General features: G+C 29.3%; 1 protein-coding gene and 1 non-coding gene across 2 annotated transcripts; both read right to left on the reverse strand.

Moving 5' to 3' along the window:
- Positions 1-416: 416 nt before the first annotated feature.
- On the reverse strand, positions 417-487 carry TRNAC-GCA. The gene has a single exon. It is a non-coding gene; the product is annotated as a tRNA-Cys (tRNA).
- A 13,334-nt stretch (positions 488-13,821) lies between these two features.
- On the reverse strand, positions 13,822-15,331 carry LOC124939497. The gene is made up of 2 exons (XM_047479969.1): positions 15,319-15,331; positions 13,822-14,171 (listed from the first exon to the last, which is right to left on the reverse strand). The coding sequence occupies exons 1-2, from the start codon at positions 15,329-15,331 to the stop codon at positions 13,822-13,824; spliced, it is 363 nt and encodes a 120-aa protein (XP_047335925.1).
- Positions 15,332-20,353: the final 5,022 nt, after the last annotated feature.

The raw sequence follows: 20,353 nt of genomic DNA on the forward strand, positions 1-20,353 counted from the left end.
ATAAAACCAGAGAATTGAGGGTCTCTAAACATATATAATTGTGTTTCTTTAAAGGGCGGCAGCTGCAAAAAAAACATTTAAACTGTTTGAACAATATAAACAAAAATTAAATGTCATTTTTCCCCTAATCGGGCCAACAAAATCGCAGCCATTAGCAACCGTTTATAGTTCAGTTGCATTAGTGACGGTATTTTAGAAATCCAACCAATTTTTTAATTTTATTAAAAATCTGAACATCTTTTAATTCTTTAGTTACCTTTATTTTGTATAAATTCAAATAATATATATAGAAAATATATTTTATTCAACTCATATAATATTATATAGAAAATTTATTTTCAATTCTTAATAAAATAAAGAATTCTTCTTAATAAAATAAAGAATTCTTACCAGAGATTTCGATTCTTTTATTAATCAGGCGACACCCAGATTTGAACTGGGGAAAAAGGATTTGCAGTCCCCCGCCTTACCCCTCGGCCATATCGCCAAAAGGATACAAAATAGATGAAAATTCTCTCCTTTTTGGTTAGATTACTGAACTTCTTTTTTTATTTATTGTACTTGCGCTTTGAAGCTTGTTTTCCTTAATTGCTTTCTCCTTTTTTTGGATTTGATCCACTATTTCAATTCATTCTATAATAACTAAAAAATCCCTTTTCTTTTGAAAAAAAAAATGTGGATTTTAAGTCACAAAAGCCAAAATTCATGACCAATTGGATTGGAACCATTAACTATTAACTGTGAATTCATGAACTATTCTTGTATATTAATATCAATTTGATTTTTCCTAATGACATAAGAAAATACAAATTGATACATAACTCATTATTAGAAATTCATTTTAATAAACAATCTTTTTTCAATGTTAATTATAACAACAACGTTGAGTATATGTAAACCCCATAATCAAAATTATTACACAGATAACAAATGTGTTATTTTCTTTCTATATGTTGTCTATACTATAATTATCAGGAAATTCTCGGTCGACTTTTTATTCCCGATCGTATTCTACAAATACGACTAAAAAATAGGTAAAAATCTTCTCTGTGAATCCTTTTTTTGAAGAATAAAATACATGAAAGGAACTAAGTGAAAAAAAAAAAGACTGTATTTTTTTCTGATTTTTATATTGTTTTCTTATTGAAAAGATCAAATCAAATAACAAATCCATTTATTTTTTTTTGGGGGGGGATTCAAGCAAGTTAGAATATGTAATATCATAATAATCGTACAAATTCAATGATTTTTTTTGTATTCTATACAAATCCCCTAACATACTAAGTTTGTTTAAGTGGTCAAATTCTATTTCTAGGAATGTTTTATTAATTCCTTTCCATTTGTATCTGTTGCAAATTCCAATTCAATTTAAGTAGAAAATTCTCTTTATTCCTCCATTCATACGTATTTCATACATTCCATATAAGGAGTTGGGAAAAATTTCATGTGATTCAGTAAAGTAAATAGAATAAAAATTTCATTATTGCTAGATCGTTTATACGATTCAATGAAGAATGAGCCAATAATGGGATTTTAGAGAAATGCGCAATTTAAAAAAGCTCCGGGATGGAAATGAGAAAATGTCTACAATACCTGGGTTTAATCAGATACAATTTGAAGGATTTTTTAGGTTCATTGATCGGGGCTTGGCGGAAGAACTTTCTAAGTTTCCAAAAATTGAAGATATAGATCAAGAAATTGAATTTCAATTATTTGTAGAAACATATCAATTGGTCGAACCTTTGATAAAAGAAAGAGATGCTGTGTTTGAATCACTCACATATTCTTCTGAATTATATGTATTTGGAGGATTAATTTGGAAAACGAGTCGGGACATGCAAGAACAAACAATTTTTATTGGAAACATTCCTCTAATGAATTCCCTGGGAACTTCTATAGTAAATGGAATATACAGAATTGTGATCAATCAAATATTGCAAAGCCCCGGTATTTATTACCGGTCAGAATTGGATCATAACGGAATTGCGGTCTATACCGGTACCATAATATCAGATTGGGGAGGAAGATCAGAATTAGAAATTGATAGAAAAGCAAGGATATGGGCTCGTGTAAGTAGGAAACAAAAAATATCTATTCTAGTTCTATCATCAGCTATGGGTTTGAATCTAAGAGAAATTCTAGAGAATGTTTGCTATCCTGAAATTTTTAGAATAGTCTAATCTTTTTTTACTATTTCTTATCTATTATAATTTTCACTCTGTCTCAAATATAAAGTTTACGTGGAAAAAACAAATCTAGAGAGCAACATCTATTATTACAAGTTTATAAATTAATCACTATTTTTAAATTGAGATTGATCAGCAATTAATTAATTATTTATTTTCATCTCTCTGATTTATAGGTTGACATGACATGTCTTACAGAGTATATGCATGCACCATACATTTATAATTTAGTATTATCAATAAAAACCATAAATACATGTAAATAGAATCCAATGAAACTTGATTTGATTATAGATAAGATAGATAATAAACACATTATACAATTTTTTTAGCTTATTTAACTATATATAATTTGATTAATTTTGTTCATACTTCCTTGACAAAGCGGTTAAGTCTATGTAAGTGGTTGATTGTCGTGGTGCTTAGGATCTGGCCATCCTGGTGCCACCCTTTCAATATCTTTGTTCAAAGATTGAAAATCGACCTTACCTTTGTGACTCTCTCCTCCCATTCAGATAGTTGAAACCCATAATAATTACTAGATTAAAACTAAAAAAACAATATTACTTGTTATGTCGGTATATATTCCAATAATTATATTTATTGTATAGTGTTAATGTAACCAAAAATAATTAAATCACACTTTCAGTTTGATTCTCTCTCAAATTATATAATACTTTTTTTCTTTTAAAAACATTTTTAAACCTTTTTTAATTTTTTTTCTATTATTTTTAAAATTTTATTTTAATTCTAATTCTAGATTCTTTCTTAGTCCATAATATTAATTAAATGTACGATTTTAATGTACTGTCAAATGAACTTTTAAAATTTGGAACTAATAAAATTATTCTTAAACTTGATTATTGTGGTTTGTAATTAAATTCTTGTTTATTTTCAAATTTAAAAATTATCTTGATTTAATTTTAAATTTTTATATTTTTACTATTAATTTTTTTTTTAATGAAATGAAACTTTTTCTTAAAAAAAAATAATAATATATCAATGAAAAATTAAAAATAAAATATCAAGAATACCCTTAGGCCTAATTTATTCTTATAAGTGGGCCTCTTATAAGTGGGCCGGTCTAAACAGAAATCCAGCAAAAAAAATTATTAACAAAAAGAAGTGCAGCCCAAACATCAGAATGAGACATTATACCATATTTAAGCCTAGACCAAATGATGCTAAAACCTGCGTCACTTGCGGCCTCAAAAGTAGAAAACTCTTATGGATAGCCCAAACAATGAATCGAAGAATTTTGAAACAAGAAAATCATGTGCCACACGATCTGCACTTAGAATAGTGCAGTAGTTCGACGAGGCCCACTTGCACTATTTGAATCCAAATAGGTCAATAGGTCAATTTGGCCTAAACTGTTTTAAACAATCCACATTATATTTATAAAAAAATATTCAGGACAATAATTTATATAAAATAAAAAAAAACAAATATCAAATCCAAAGTCATATAAAGCTCTAAGTTGAGTTTAACTCAGACTAAGTATACTAATCTTGATGGGTTCATTATGGGCTTGATGCATACATTATGGGCATTAGGATGACAATGGTTATTCGTATATCCGACACTCGTGGGTACCCGATAGTCGGGGTCAAATATTTCAAATCAGGGTGAGAATGAGAATGATAAAGGTTACCTGATCGGGTTCGAGATCGAATATTTTAAATCGGGTTCGGGGATGGGAAGTGCGGCAAACCCAAACCCGAAACCAATACCCGATTTAATTAATATAATATATATTTTTTTTAATGAGGTGACTCTTCAAATTTTTAATAATTATAATAAATGAGAAATAATTTGGAAAAAGAATGAAGCGCAATGTGATTTATTCACCGAAAAAATAACAAATTTGTTCTTCTCTCTTCACCCTTTATCATTTTCCTATTAGGCTTTATTTGAGGAAAGGGTTTTTTTGGTTTTATCTGGGTTTTATCCAAAAAAATCCTTATTTGATAAAAAATAGAAAAAAACTGGTTTTTAAAATTTGAAGACTAATTTGCCCTTTGACTTGAGAGGATATAGTGTAGGTGAGAGAATGATGATTTAGAGAGAGGATAAAATTATAGGGTAATTTTGGTATTTAAATGATAAAATTATTTGATTTGATAATTGATAAGATATTTGGGTTATGGGATAAAAACTGAGTTTTATCCCAAAAACTCTTTCATCAAACAAGGCCTTAGTGATGTTGTGACACATCATTCCCTTCTCATTTTCTATCCCAAATTTTCTAATGTATCGCTCATCAAATAAATATCTAGAGTTAAAATGTCAAATTGTATGAATAAAATATAATTATTTGATTTTTAATTAAAAGAATTGAATGAGATTTATTTTTATTGGGTTTTCAATTTTTATATATTGTTCAAACTATTTAGCAGAACATTTTCTCTTTAGTTTAAATTTTCTAAATATTCTTTTGATTTATTTACAAATGGTTTTAACTCTTATATAAATACTGAAAATAGACTTGGGAATACTCAATTTAACCCCTAATTTATAATTTTTGAATAATCTTGAATCAACAAAATTAATTTTTTTTTTGGGGCTTAGTGACATTTCATTAAAAAAACCTAAAAGAGGGGAAAAAAAATACAAAAGTTAAAAATCAGATCTAGACAATTTCTAGATTTGACAATGAAACAATAATTGAATTACAGACAATAAACAATCAATTAGCGCTAGCGTTTTTACTTTTATTCTACTTGTGATTTTCTCAAACGAAATATCCCATATCTGGTAGAACTTTCTATTCTCTTCATTCCTTTCGATTCCTCTTCAGGATTGAATGAGTGCATTTTCATCTGAAGTTATATCTCTCTAAATATCTTCAGTGGTTCTACTTTTTCCACTGTGAGTTCTTGAATTTCTTTCTTTCCAAATATTGTAGATTACTACTCCAAAGTAGCATTTCAACATACTTACATAGAAGGATCTTCCTTTTGCTTTATTCTTCATCCACTCTTGGATTTCTTCCCATATTCCTGGAAAGTTGATGATGTTAATATTTGCAGCATACATCCTCCAGATTTGTATTACAAAAGAGCATTCCCCAAATAAATGGTTTATGTTTTCCTCAATTCCCGAACATAGGACACAATTGATATCAGAAATATTTATGTATTTTCGAATTCTGTCTTTTGTTGTCAACCTTTTCCTGTATACCAGCCAGAGAATAAATTGGTGACGAAGAATAATCTTTGAAAACCATACCACATTATGTCAATCTACCTCCTATCTTCTTGTTCTAACCATTTCCCATGCCATTCCTATAATAAACTTATCATTGCTTTCTGTTTTCCAGCATATCTCATCATTACTTTCATTGAGTTGTTTCTGCCTCATTAGGTTTAGGATTCTATCACCTTCTGGAATACGCCTCAAAAGTGAATCACATTTACCTTCATAGACGTCTCTAAATGAGTACTTGATGTATTCTCTTCTAACTCTGCTTCCATGCATTTCTTCTTTGAATATAATAGAAATATTATCCAGCCAAGGATCATTCCAGAATAATATCCCTCTTCCATTTCCAATTGTGGTTTTCACCATTTGAAATGCATCTTTTCTTGTTTTAAAGATTTTCTTAAATGACCATGTCATTCTTTCATTGATGCTTCGTGTCCAGATACTCTGCTCTTCTTTCATAAATCTTGTATGCACCCATTTGACCCATAGGGAGTCCGCTTTTTTTCTCTAACTCCCATAAACTCTTGATGGTGAAGGCATTATTCCATTTAACACAATTTTTTATTCTTAGTCCGCCTTCTTCCATGGGAGTGCAAACATCCTCCCATTTGACTTTTTTTCCTCCTTTGTATTGTGTTCCCCAGATGTAGTCTCTCATGATTCTATCGAAATCAACCATTACTTTCTTTGGGATGACTGTCTGTTGTGCCCAGTAGCCAATAATTTCAAAGATAGCTCTTTTAACGAGCTCGATTCTACCTGCATAAGACAGTTTTTTCGTAGCCCAACCCAAGACATAATTTCTAACATTTTCTTCCAGTTGTCTGAAGTGATTGTATCGGAGTGGTTTTGATGACATGGGTACTCCAAGGTATTTCACTGGTAGTTCACCTTCCTTGATTCCCATAATATTGAATATGTTTTCTTTCCTTTCTTCATTATCCCCTCCATAGAAGTCCTGACTTTTGTCCTCATTGATATATAAACCTGTAATACTCGAAAAGATTGTTAGAGCTTCTTTGATTATACTAACAGATTCAACATCCGCATAAGCCACAAAAAATAGATCATCTGCAAAACATATATGGGTTATTGCTTCTTCTTTGCAATACGGGTGAAATTTGAAATGATGACTTCTCAGAAGCATTTTTAAAATGCAGTCAACAATTTCCATTATAAAGACGAATAGGTAAGGAGATAAAGGGTCTCCTTGCCTTACTCCCCATTCACGCTCACAACAAAGTGAGGAGTGGAAACACATTGTATAATCCAATCAATGAAAATAATTGGAAAACCTGCAGCAAGGAGAAATTCGTGGATTGATCCCCATCTGATTGAGTCAAAAACTTTTTTAATGTCAATTTTGAAAGCCACACGTGGCGATATGTTTTTTTCTTGCCATATCCATTCAATAAACTCTGCATGAGTAGGATGTTATGGGAAATAGAGCGTTTAAGAATAAATGTTGATTGCCCTAATCCTACAAGCTTATCAATAACTGTTTTCAAACGTTACGAAATAATTTTTGAAATAATTTTGTAAATAACATTGTAGCATGAAATAGGACGAAAGTCCTGAATTTTTTCCGGAATTGAATTCTTGGGAATCAAATTCAACACTATGACGTTCCATTGCTTCAACATTTTCTTGTTTTGGAAGAATTCCAAAACCCCTTCGTTTACATCTTTTACCCACTATTTCCCAGTTTTTTTGAAGAAGTTCACGTTGAAACCATCTGGCCTTGGGCTTTTATCTCCCTTCATCGAAAACACAGCTTTTCTGACTTCTTCCATATTGACTCTTGTAATCAATTGGTTACCACTTTCTTCACTGATTTTCCTTTGCACAATCTGTTGAAGCAATCTTCGGTTGTCCTCTATTATTGTGCTCATTTCTGTTCCAATAAGATCTTTGTAGAAACTTATTGCTTCCTCATGAACTGCCTTTTGTCCTTGTAAAACATCTTCATTTGAGTTTGTGAGCCTTAGGACCTGATTTCTGAAATTTCTTGATGAACATTTTTTATAGAAGAAAGAAGTATTCTTGTCTCCTAATGAAAGCCAATTTTCTCTAGATTTTTGCTTAGCAAAACTTTCCTCTTTAGAACAGAGGTCTCTGAATCGCGTAAGAGCCTCTTTTTCCTCTTCCCTATTATAAGGTAGATTTGGGGCTCTTAGTGCCTTGTTTTGTATTTCCTCCAGTTTCGTTCTGGTTTCCTCTACTCTTTTAGAAATCCCACTATATTTTTTCTGGTCTAGCTTATTCAGCTTCCCTTTCAGTAATCTTAGTTTCTCACAAACTCTAAACATTTTTGTTCCATTAATTCTAATGTTCCAAGTTTCATTAAGGATTTCATTAAATTCTTCATCTTTCATCCAGAAGTTGAAGAACTTAAAGGGTCTTTTCTGTTTTTTCTCCTTCTCCCAAAAGAATTTCAAAGGGCAGTGATGAGAGATACCTGGTTGCAAAACATGGATTTGGCTTCTTGGTAAAGCTCCATCCATTTTTCATTCACTAGGCCTCTATCAACTCTGCCCATTTTGTCATGTTGTCCGCCCCTCTTGTACTTGACCATGAAAATAGATTACCTGAGGAAGACGATTCAATGCAGCTTATGTCTCGAATGCATTCATTGAAATCCTGCATGTCTTGTGTTATGTCTGTCTCAGGCTCTCTTTCATTTCTGAATTTTGTAATGTTAAAATCTCTCATAATAACCCACGCTTCGTCGTCCGTAATGCTTCTTCTCAAATCATTCCAAAATGTCTTCCTCTCTGTCCCAGAGTTACTTGCATAGACTACCGATAAGAATATTTTTACCTTTGTCACCAGATTGATAACCTCTGTCAAAATAACTTGCTTGCTTTCAAAAATTTTCTTGATTTCAACCATTCTTTTATCTCCTCCTACCCAGATTCTACTTTTAACCGCATCAGAGTTATGAATAAATTCACATTCTTCTTTATGAATTGGATTGAAGTGATATTAGCGGGTTGAGGGATATACTTGAGAGATGTGAAGGAATCAAACATACTTAAGTAGAAACCGACCTAATTGTCTCTAGATATACTTGAGAGAGGTGAAGGAATCAAATATCTTGATCCTTGTTGATGATTTATGGATTGGAGTGATATTAGCGGGTTGAGGGCTTGAGGCTGGGAGATACTCCATAATGCCTCAAAAACCTTATCTCTTTGTCTCAATTATAAAGTTTAGTTGAAAAATAAATAAAATTTTTAATGAGAAACATCTATAAATTGAATTGTATCACCAATTATTTTTCTCTGAAAATGTCAGGCTAATTATAAGATATTACAAGTTTATAGATAGATAATCACTATTTTCAAATTGAGATTCAGTAATTATTTATTTATTTATTTTCATCTCTCCAATTTAAAAATTCATATGCCATGTCTTACAGAGTATATGCATACACCATAAATTTATAATTTAGTATTATCAATAAAAGCCAAAAATCCATGTAAATAGAATCCCATGAAATTTGATTTGATTATAAATAAGATAGATAATAAACACATTATACAATTTTTTGAGCTTATTTAACTATATATAATTTGATTAATTTTGTTCATACTTCCTTGACAAAGCGGCTAAGTCTCTGTAAGTGGTTGATTGTCGTGGTGCTTAGGATCCGGCCCTCCTGGTGCCACCCTTTCAATATCTTTGTCCAAAGATTGAAAATCGGCCTTACCTTTGTGATTCTCCTCCCATTCAGATAGTTGAAACCCATATTTTTGTGAAAGAATATGACTATCTGGTGTCATAGTCATACACAAGTCTATTGTGAGTATCAAACTTATCACCACTATCATCAAGATGAGAATGTTAGATTATCTGAATTAAATCCTAATAATATATATGAGAAAAGAATACTACGATTAACATTAGCGGAAGCGTACCTGTACTCGTCATCTCTTTCCTTATGTTTGAAAGATTATTTAGTTTTCTCTTCCTTTAGAAGTGGAATGGATCTTCCAATTGATGAGTACGTCAAATTTGTTTTCTCTCTCTGTTGATGGGGACGCAAAGAAGAAATTGAATCGTACATCAATTGGGGACCATACCGTTACAAAATAACCATAATGTTAGTTATTTTGGTTTAAACATTTCTATTTTAGCCCCTTCATAAAATTATAAAGTCCACTTAGGTATCCTCACTTTATATTCATGACAAATACACCCATAAGCCTATAAACTTGATTTCTAATTAGATCACATTATTTTGGCTTAATTAAAAGATGACATTTGCACAATTATTTATTATAATAGTGACCCATAAATTCCAACAATCTCCCACTAGATCACGTATTACAAAAAATAAATGTAACAATCATAATGCGCCCGAAGTTTTGTGTCATCTCATTCATATGTTGTATAAACAATTTTATCAATTAACTCTATCAATATAGGACCAAAGAGCTCGTCGTTGTATTTATTCACAACTAGACCCAACAATGATCACATAAATCAATACAATTAACTAACAAATCATATCATGAATGTGAGGAATGAAAATTCCATGCACGGTGATCTTTTCATGTCAATTTTCAATTGGTCCTACTTAAGTGAGATCAAACTTTTAACATTATTGTACAAAATATTTTTAAACATTATCATAACTGAAAATTAAAACATAAGTGTATACACAAATACTTTAAAGTCATAGAACAACAATGTAATATAAACTCCCACTTAAACTAAAGATCCTCAAATACTAAAATACCCATGTGAGTAGTGTGCTCATGAAAGACCTTGGGTACCAAGCCTTTTGTAAGAGGATCTGCTAACATGGAGTTTGTTCCTATATGTTCTATGCTTAATTGTCTATTTTGTACCCTTTCTTTAACAACAAGGAATTTAATGTCAATAAATTTTGACTTTGTTGTACTCCTGTTGTTATTGGAATATAATACGGCTGATCTGTTGTCACAGTACAATTTTAGTGGTCTTTCAATTCCTTCCATAATACGCAGCCCTGTGACAAAATTTCTTAGCCATAAACCATGATTTGATGCCTCATAACATGCTATGAATTCAGTTGCCATGGTAGAAGAAGCTACAAGAGTTTGTTTAGCACTCTTCCAGGATATAGCTCCTCCAGCTAACAGATAAACATAGCCTGAAATCGATCTTCTACTATCTTGGCATCCCGCAAAATCAGAATCAGAATACCCAATGATCTCAAACTTATTTGACCTCTGATATATGAGCATGCAATCTCTTGTTTTCTTTAAGTATCTCATAACCCTTTTGGCTGCTTTCCAATGATCTAATCCCGCGTTACTAAGATATCTGCCTAAAACTCCAACAATATACGCAATATCAGGACGCGTACATACTTGAGCATACATCAAACTCCCAATAACCGAAGCATAGGGAATTGATTTCATTTCTTCAATTTGAAGATTTCCTTTTGGGCATTGATTGAGACTAAATTTGTCTCCTTTAGCGACAGGAGTATCTAAAGGTTTACTATCAAACATTCCATACCTTTTAAGCACTGTATCAATATAGTTTCTTTGAGATAACCCAAGGATACCTCGAGAACGGTCTCGATGTATTTGGATTCCTAATACAAAAGAAGCTTCGCCAAGATCTTTCATCTCAAAATTCTTTGATAAAAAACTCTTGGTTTCATACAATATGCTTAAATCATTTGTGGCAAGTAGTATGTCATCAACATACAAAATCAAAAAAATATGCTTACTCCCAACAAATTTCTGATACACACATTCATCAACGACATTTACCTCGAAACCAAATGAGATAATAATTTGATGAAATTTTTGATACCATTGACGAGAAGCTTGTTTGAGCCCATAAATGGATTTTCTCAATTTACATACCATATGCTTTGAGTCTTCTAACACAAAGTTTTCTGGTTGCACCATATATATTGTTTCTTCAATGTCTCCATTGAGAAACGTTGTCTTGACATCCATTTGGTGAAGCTCCATATCAAACTGTGCAACAAATGCCATGATTGTCCTAAAAGAGTCCTTCGATGAAACTGGAGAAAAAGTCTCTTTAAAGTCAATCCCTTCTTTCTGAGAATAACCTTTTGCTACAAGACGAGCCTTATATTTGTCAACATTACCCTTTGAATCCCGTTTGGTTTTAAAAATCCATTTACAACCAATAGGTTTCTTTCCTTCTGGTAACGTGACAAGTTCCCAAACTTTATTGTCTTGCATAGATTTATACTCTTCGTTCATTGCACAAATCCACTTTTCAGAATTAGTATCCTTCATAGCATGTTGGAAGCTGATAGGGTCATCTTCCATTATACTACCACTATCCTCATTTTCTTGAAGAAAAACTATATAATCATTTGATATAGCAGTTCTCCTTTCTCTAGTGGATCGTTTTAAAAGCACTTGATCTTGAGGTTGTTGAGTTTGTTCTTCATGAGTTTGTTCAACAATTTCTTGTTGCTCTTGATTTTGAACTTGATCATTAATATGAATAATATTCATATCAATGTCAAAATCATTTGGGATATGAATCAAGTCTTCCTCAATAGGAATTGTTGAATCCAAATTATCTTCAAAGACAAAGTTATTTCTCCCATCAAACTCAATATCCTCAAAAAATATTGCAGTTCCCGTCTCAAAAATTGTTTTTAACTTGGGATCATAAAATTTATATCCCCTTGATCGTTCAGAGTACCCAATAAAATAGCTGCTAACTGTTTTGGGATCAAATTTTCTTTCATTCGGCCTATAAGGCCTTGCCTCAGCAGGACATCCCCAAACATAAAAATGCTTTAAACTAGGTTTGTGACTAGTCCAAAGTTCATAAGGTGTTTTAGCAGTTGCTTTACTTGGTACTCTATTTAAAATGTAGGCTGCAGTCTTTAGTGCCTCTCCCCATAGGAATTCTAGTAAAGTCGAACGACTAATCATACTCCTTACCATGTCCTTAAGAGTGCGATTACGTCTTTCAGCCACACCATTCATTCTCGGTGAACTAGGCATGGTGTATTGTGGGACAATCCCACACTCCTCTAGGTATCTGGCAAAAGGTCCTGGACGTTGTTCACCTGAACCGTCATATCTACAGTAATATTCACCACCACGGTCAAATTTGACTTTCTTTATTCTTTTATTGAGTTGGTTTTCAACTTCAATTTTAAATGATTTGAACACATCCAATACTTGTGATTTTTCATGAATTAGAAATATGTATGCATATCTTGAGTAGTCATCTATAAATGATACAAAGTATTGTTGACCATTCCAAGAAGATGTAGGAAATGGCCCACAAATGTCCGTATGTATCAACTCTAAGACGTCATTTGCCCTTATTGCACATAATTTCTTCCTTTTAGTTTGTTTTCCTTTAATGCATTCAATACATACATTAAAGTCTGAAAAATCAATTTTATCCAAAATTCCTTCGGAAACAAGTCTTTCAACTCTATTTCTAGAGATATGTCCTAATCGTTTGTGCCATAAGGAACTTGAATTTTCATTATTTATTTTTCGCTTAGTACCATGTGATTCCACATTCAAGGTTTCATTATAAGAAGCAACTGTTTCAAGCAAATAAAGATTATCATAAGCTATAAGTGAACCACTTCCAACAACTTTAGAATTAATAGATAAAGTTAAATTTCCATTTCCAAATGAACAATGATATCCCAATTTGTCCAAACAAACAACAGAAATTAAATTACGTCTAAATGACGGTACAACAAAAGTATCCATTAAATCCAAATAGTAACCAGTACTTAATAACAATCTAAAATGCCCTATTGCTTCCACTTCTACCGATTTCCCATCTCCCACATAAATGTGTCTTTCAGCATCAATTGGTCTTCGGTAATTCAGGCAACCCTGCAATGAAACACTTATATTAGCAGTAGCACCAGAGTCTAATCACCAAGTGTTTCTTGGTACTGAAGCTAAATTAACTTCAGAACAAACTAAATTATGAAATGTACCTTTTTTAGCACGCCAAATAAGGTACTTAGGACAATCTTTCTTTTAATGTCCTTCCTTCTTACAAAAGAAACAACTCTTATCAATTTTAACTTGAGATTGAGATTGAGTTCGTTTCTTTTATGCTGAAAATTTATCATTAGCAGCCTCATTTTTCCTCTTTATACCCCTTTCTTTAGAGGTGCTTGCCAAATGAGCACTTACAGTCTTGTTTTGCTTCAATCTCTCTTTCTCTTGTACACAAAATGAAATGAGCTCATTAAGAGACCATTTCTCCCTTTGACAGTTATAACTGACCTGAAATTGACTAAATTGAACTGGAAGAGATATAAGAACCAAGTGCACGAGTAAGTCTTCAGACATCTCGAGTTTGAGTGCTTTCAACTTAGAAGCAACATTAGACATCTCCATGATGTACTCCCTTATGTTTTCCTTACCTTTAAACTTCATAGAAATTAGTCTCTTTAAAAGAGTGCTAGTTTTTCTGCTTTATCACTTTTCTCAAAGTACTTTTCGATTTTGGCAAGGAAATCTTTGGCATTGGTTATCTCATCAGATACCGCACCCCTAAAAGCCTCAGGTATGCCACGCTTTATGATCATAAGACTCAAACGATTAGAACGTTCCCACTTCTCATATATTCTCTTATCATGAGAGTTACTATCATCCGTAGTAGGAGTGGGCTCATCCATTCTAAACGAAAAGTCGATATCCATGCATCCGAGAACAATAAGAATGCTCTCTTTCCAATCCTTAAAATTACTTCCATTAAGGATCGGAATTGAATTAGCATTAGCAGATACAGTAGCAGCAGCTGTACTCATAAAAAAACAAAATAATAAATTACATTAATAACATGCTCATGACTATAATATTAAGTAACAATTAAATTCAAATTATGATTTATCCCATCTCAAAATACTTAACACAACATTAATATCAAGTCTTTGGACAGTAATATTAATTGCTAATAGTATTTTGTTGTAATGATCAAACATTAATAATAAGACATGTCAAATAATAAAATCTATCTTTGGATAGATTAATTATTCACATAAATATGACTTTATAATTATTACATGTTTATCATCACAAGTATTTATGTAATTCGGTCAATTAATTATTAATCTTTGGATCAAATAATATAATCACATGAATTACACAATACTTACATTCAAAATTTTATTGAATCAATTTCAACAAACATTGTCACTTTGGTGATTATTTGTATCAATGAATACAATTCAATTAATGAACTATAATATCATTAATTTTGAATTTAAATGTCATATATTATTGTGTATAACCAAAATCAATAATATATTATTTTCTGAATAAACATATTATTTTGTTTTTGATAAATGACATGTAGTTTAATTTAATTTTATTGTGAAATAAAATAAATTATACCTAATAAATTATATATTCCTCAATTCTCTCTTAAGATTTATAATATATTATATATTATATCAATCAATAATCTAAATAGTCGACTTAGGAGAGAATCTTAATATCCCTAAATTTTATCAAAAAAATAATTCCTCTGTTTAACCCTAAATTTTTATATTTTCCCCAAATTTATTTGAAATTATCACAAATTAATATATATATATATATATATATATATATATATATATATATATTCCTAATAACATGCTTTTATTATCATCATGCATGCATATAATTTCATATTAATCAGCATGCATATAATCTGCATATATCTACACCCGATATAATTTTCTCCTTACATAATTAAATCTTAATATGTTATTTACACCGATATAATTCATCATATAATTAAATCTGTATATTATATCTACATCGATATAATTCATCATATAATTTCTCACATAATTAAATTAGGATGGCTATGATACCAATTGTTGAATTATCTGAATTAAATCCTAATAATATATATATATGAGACAAGAATATTACGATTAACATTAGCGGAAGCGTACCTGTACTCGTCATCTCTTTCCTTATGTTTGAAAGATTCTTTAGTTTTCTCTTCCTTTAGAAGTGGAATGGATCTTCCAATTGATGAGTACATCAAATTTGTTTTCTCTCTCTGTTGATGGGGACGCAAAGAAGAAATTGAATCGTACATCAATTGGGGACCATACCGTTACAAAATAACCATAATGTTAGTTATTTTAGTTTAAACATTTCTAATTTAGCCCCTTCATAAAATTAGAAAGTCCACTTAGGTATCCTCACTTTATATTCATGACAAATACACCCATAAGCCTATAAACTTGATTTCTAATTAGATCATATTATTTTGGCTTAATTAAAAGATGATATTTGCACAATTATTTATTATAATAGTGACCCATAAATTCCAACAGAGAACTCTTGATAATTCGATGGTATAGATATGAAAGGGTGAATTTTTTTTTATAAGATATTTTGGATGAAGTTGAAGCTATTTATAGTGAAAAAATAGTTGAAGCCAGCTAATAGTATTATATAATAATAGTGTTTGTTATTAAAAATAAGTAAAGGCCTACACATGGATAAGATTGTGTGAATATGTAATAAGACTTTTGTTCATATAAGGATTGTGTGAATCCACAAGTTTATAAGTTTGTTTGGTTTAAAAAATAATTCTAACCACATGCATAATTATATAAGATTAATGTATTTTTATTTTCATTTAACACAAAAATTCTATAAGAATTTTTTATCTTTTAAACAAAGTTAAACATTTTTTCCCCGACATCACCAGCACCGATAACACCTTTACTTTTGAGTCAAATTATGATAAAAAACGTAGCAAAATAATCTAGTTTCATTTTAAAATATTCTTATTTTTCTATGATTTATAAAAATAGATGTGTCAAAATAGTGACGAGAGTATCAATTTTTTTTTATAAGACTTGTCAAAATAGTATGAACTATAATTTAATTAGTGACAGGTAAACTTTGACCTGTGTGTTCTGGTTGTAACCACAAAATGTTTACATATCATTGGTCTATAATTAGAGACTGATCTACATATTGGCATACTAGACTAATACTAATATATATATATATATATATATATATATATATATATATATATATATATATATATATATATATATATATATTATCTGATATGTCGGTATATAATCCAATAATTATATTTATTGTATAGTGTTAATGTAACCAAAAAAATAAATCACACCTTCAGTTTGATTCTCTTTCAAATTATATATTACTTTTTTTTCTTTTAAAAACATTTTTGAATCTATTCCAATTTTTAGATACTTTATCAGTCTCATAATATTAATGCAATATACTATTTTTAATGTATATTGACAAATTTACTTCTAAAATTTGAAACCAATAAAATTATTCTTAAACAGGTTTTTATAGAAAATTATTATGTAATAATTAGTTCTATATTAATATATATCAATAATAAAAAAATAAAAAATAAGAATACCCTTGGGCCAAATTTATTCTTATAGGTGGGCCGGTCTAAACAGAAATCCAGCAAAAAAACTAATATTAACAAAATGAAGTGCAGCCCAAATGTCAGAATGAGACCTTATACCATATTTAAGCCTAGACCAAATGATGCTAAAAACTGCGTCACTTGCGGCCACAAAAGTATAAATTCTTATGGATAGCCCAAACAATGAGTCGAAGAATTTTGAAACAAGAAAATCATGTGCCACACGATCTGGATTCTGGACTTAGAATAGTGCAGCAGTTCGACGAGGCCCACTTGCACTATTTGAATCCAAATAGGTGGTCAAATCGGTTTTAACCAATCCACATTATATTTATAAAAAATTGATCCGGACAATAATTTATATAAATTATATATAAAAAAAACAAATATTAAATCGAAAGTCATATAAAGCTAAGTTTAATCAGTCTAAGTATACTAAACTTGATGGGCTTAATATGTATATTAGGGATGATAATGGGTACCTGTATACTCGATATCCGTGTTATCCGATGATCCGTTAGGGTGAGAATTTAGGGCTGCAATGAGTCAAGCCGCTCGTGAGCCGCTCGCAAGTTGCTCGGTCAAAGCTCGACTTGACTCAAGTTAATTCGGTTCGATTTTCGCGGGACGGTTTCAAATTGTCATCCTTAGACTTGAGCTTGACTTTGACCGAGTTCGAGTCGAGCTCGAGCCGACTCGTTTATTGTTCAAGTCGAACTCGAGCCCATATAAATCTTGCTCGATGGCTTGTCGAGCTTTTTCGAGCCTCAAATAATTAAATATTTTTTATTTATTTAATATTAAAATTTTACACAATATTTTTTTTTATTTCTCTCTCTCTTCAAAGCTCAATATGAAGGCCCATAATTCTTAAAGTAAAACCCTAATTTCTAATATATATTTCATTCATCATATTCTACAGTCACTCTTCATCTCTTCCTTTTCATCAATATTCTACCGTCACTCTTCTTCATCGGTTACTCTTCATCTTCTTCATCACTCTCATCTCTTCTTCATTCAGTTACTCTTCTTCAATAACTCTTATATCTTATTATTTAGTTAATCTTCTTCTTCTTTAGTTATTCTTCTTCTTTAGTTATTTGTCACTCTTATCTTTTTTTTTCTTTAGTTTTTATATACTTCTTATTCAGTTTTCACAATTTATTTTACTCTTCTTTTTCTTTTTCTTTCTTCAATCTTCACATCTCATTAATTTACAAAATCCTATTGGTAATTAAATTTGTTTTAACTTATTTTATAGTTATTGTTTTTTGCTTTTAGATAATTTCTTCATGTATTAGAAGAAACTTATGTTTATATAGATAGAGTTGAATAAATATAAAAAACACTGATTTTCAATTGATTGAAGATAGAAAAAAATTTGACAAACAATATTAAGGATTTATGATAAAAAAATGTTAATATATTAGATATATAATAAAAATATATTATAAATAATATTGAAAGAGATAAATAAAGATTAATATATTATATATAATAAAATAAATATTAGGGATATAATAACTAATATGTTATATATAATATTAAAAAGATAAAAAAATATATTAATATATATATATATAATAAAAGTAAATACTAAGGAGGTAATAATGAATATATTGTATATAATATTGAAAAAGATAAAAAAAAACGTTAATATATTATATATAATAAAAGTATATAATATAAAAAAAAAAATTATTATATATAATTCAATTTTGGTTCAGCTTTCGAGTCGAGCTTTTGAGTAATATAGTCGAGTCAAACTCGAGCTCAAATTTATAAGCTCGTTCGAGCTCGAGTTCGAGTCGAGCTAATAAATACTTAATCGAGTCGATCTCGAACTCCAACAAACTTGAGTTCAACAAGCTTAAACTCGGTTCGGCTCATTTGCAGCCCTAGGTGGTGAGATAATTTGGTCATTGAAGTCACACTAAGTTAATTAGTCAAATAAATGACGAGGGATTGTTAATAAATATATTAAATATTATTTAATTAGAATAATTATTATATTATTTATTTATAAAATAAAATGATATATATATATATATATATATATATATATATATATATATATATATATATATATATATATATATATATATATATATATATATATAATTAAAGGGGTTTAATTATAGAATTAAGATTTAAAAATAAATAATATTCTTAAAAAATAAATAATATATAATTAAATAGTTTAATTTTGATATTAAAATTTTTAAAAATATATATTATATTATTTATTTATAAAATAAAATAATATATAATAAAAAGTTAACTAAGTAAGGAGTTATAATGTTTTGAATATTCATCTTTAAATATCTTAAATCCTATATATTTATAGGATGATTATGTCACAACCTTACTTATTTGAAATGTTTGTGAGGTACATGTACAATCATTTTTCTTAAAAAATATTATATGTTATTTGAGATTATCATCTTTCTAACCAATTAATATTGATTGGTGTTCTGGTTCATTCCTCTAAGTATGATCAACTAGAAAAATACACATTAACGATTTTATAAATTTAACCTGTATTTTCTATGAAAAATACACTTTATAAATTTAACATATATATTATATAATTATATGTTTAGATAATGATATGAAATTTAGCTTAAATCCAAGTGAAAAATATTCCTACACGAAATTTAAATTTAAAATCTGCAACTAATTACAACTTAAACCTCAACTATGTAATTATGTAATCATTGAAAACCTAAAGTTATTTAAATAATTTGGAATTATTAAAAAAATAATGATTATCGTGATTTTGAGAATATATAATATATATTTTTTAGTAAAAATATTTAAAAATTATTAATATATAATAATAAAATAAAATTCATATTATTGAAGACTATATATTTGTCAAAATTCTAAAAAATAATAATTAATATTAATTAAGAGTTTTGTCTAAAAAAGACATATAAGTATATATAATATTTTGATAAGTTAGATGCAATGAAATTAACTTATAGATAATATTTTGATAAGTTTGATGCAATGAAATAAATTTATACATATTGAAGTTCCCTTTAAACAAGAAGTAACACAAACATAAAAAAGAATAACATCATATTGTAATCATAAATTTATTGATGGTTATAAATAAAAAAAATATTTCTTCAAATACATCAAACATAAAGATTAATTTTATTTTTTCAATTAAAAAAAACTAGAATGACACTCTATAATCATGCCCCGTTTTAATTCAAAATGTGTTTAGATAGAATTTAATAAAAAACAAATTCTGATGTCAATTCAATACTTTTCAAAACTTATCAACATCATTTTTAATAAAGGTTAATTTTGTAATAGCATAATGTGGAGTATAGAGATAGACGTCAAAGATAATGTTAAAAATATAGATATGAGACACTAAAATTGAAATAAAATATAATAAAAGAATCCACATCTAAAGAATTAAAAGCCATCAAAATTTAGGAGGCATGATCCTTGATTCTGAATAAATATTATTGTAATTTGAAGGTTAAAGGGTTTGTTTTTAAAGAATTGAAGATAAAATCAAAATTATTAACATT

This window comes from Impatiens glandulifera, chromosome 5, assembly GCF_907164915.1.
Source record: "Impatiens glandulifera chromosome 5, dImpGla2.1, whole genome shotgun sequence".
In the NCBI taxonomy this organism is placed as follows: domain Eukaryota; kingdom Viridiplantae; phylum Streptophyta; class Magnoliopsida; order Ericales; family Balsaminaceae; genus Impatiens; species Impatiens glandulifera.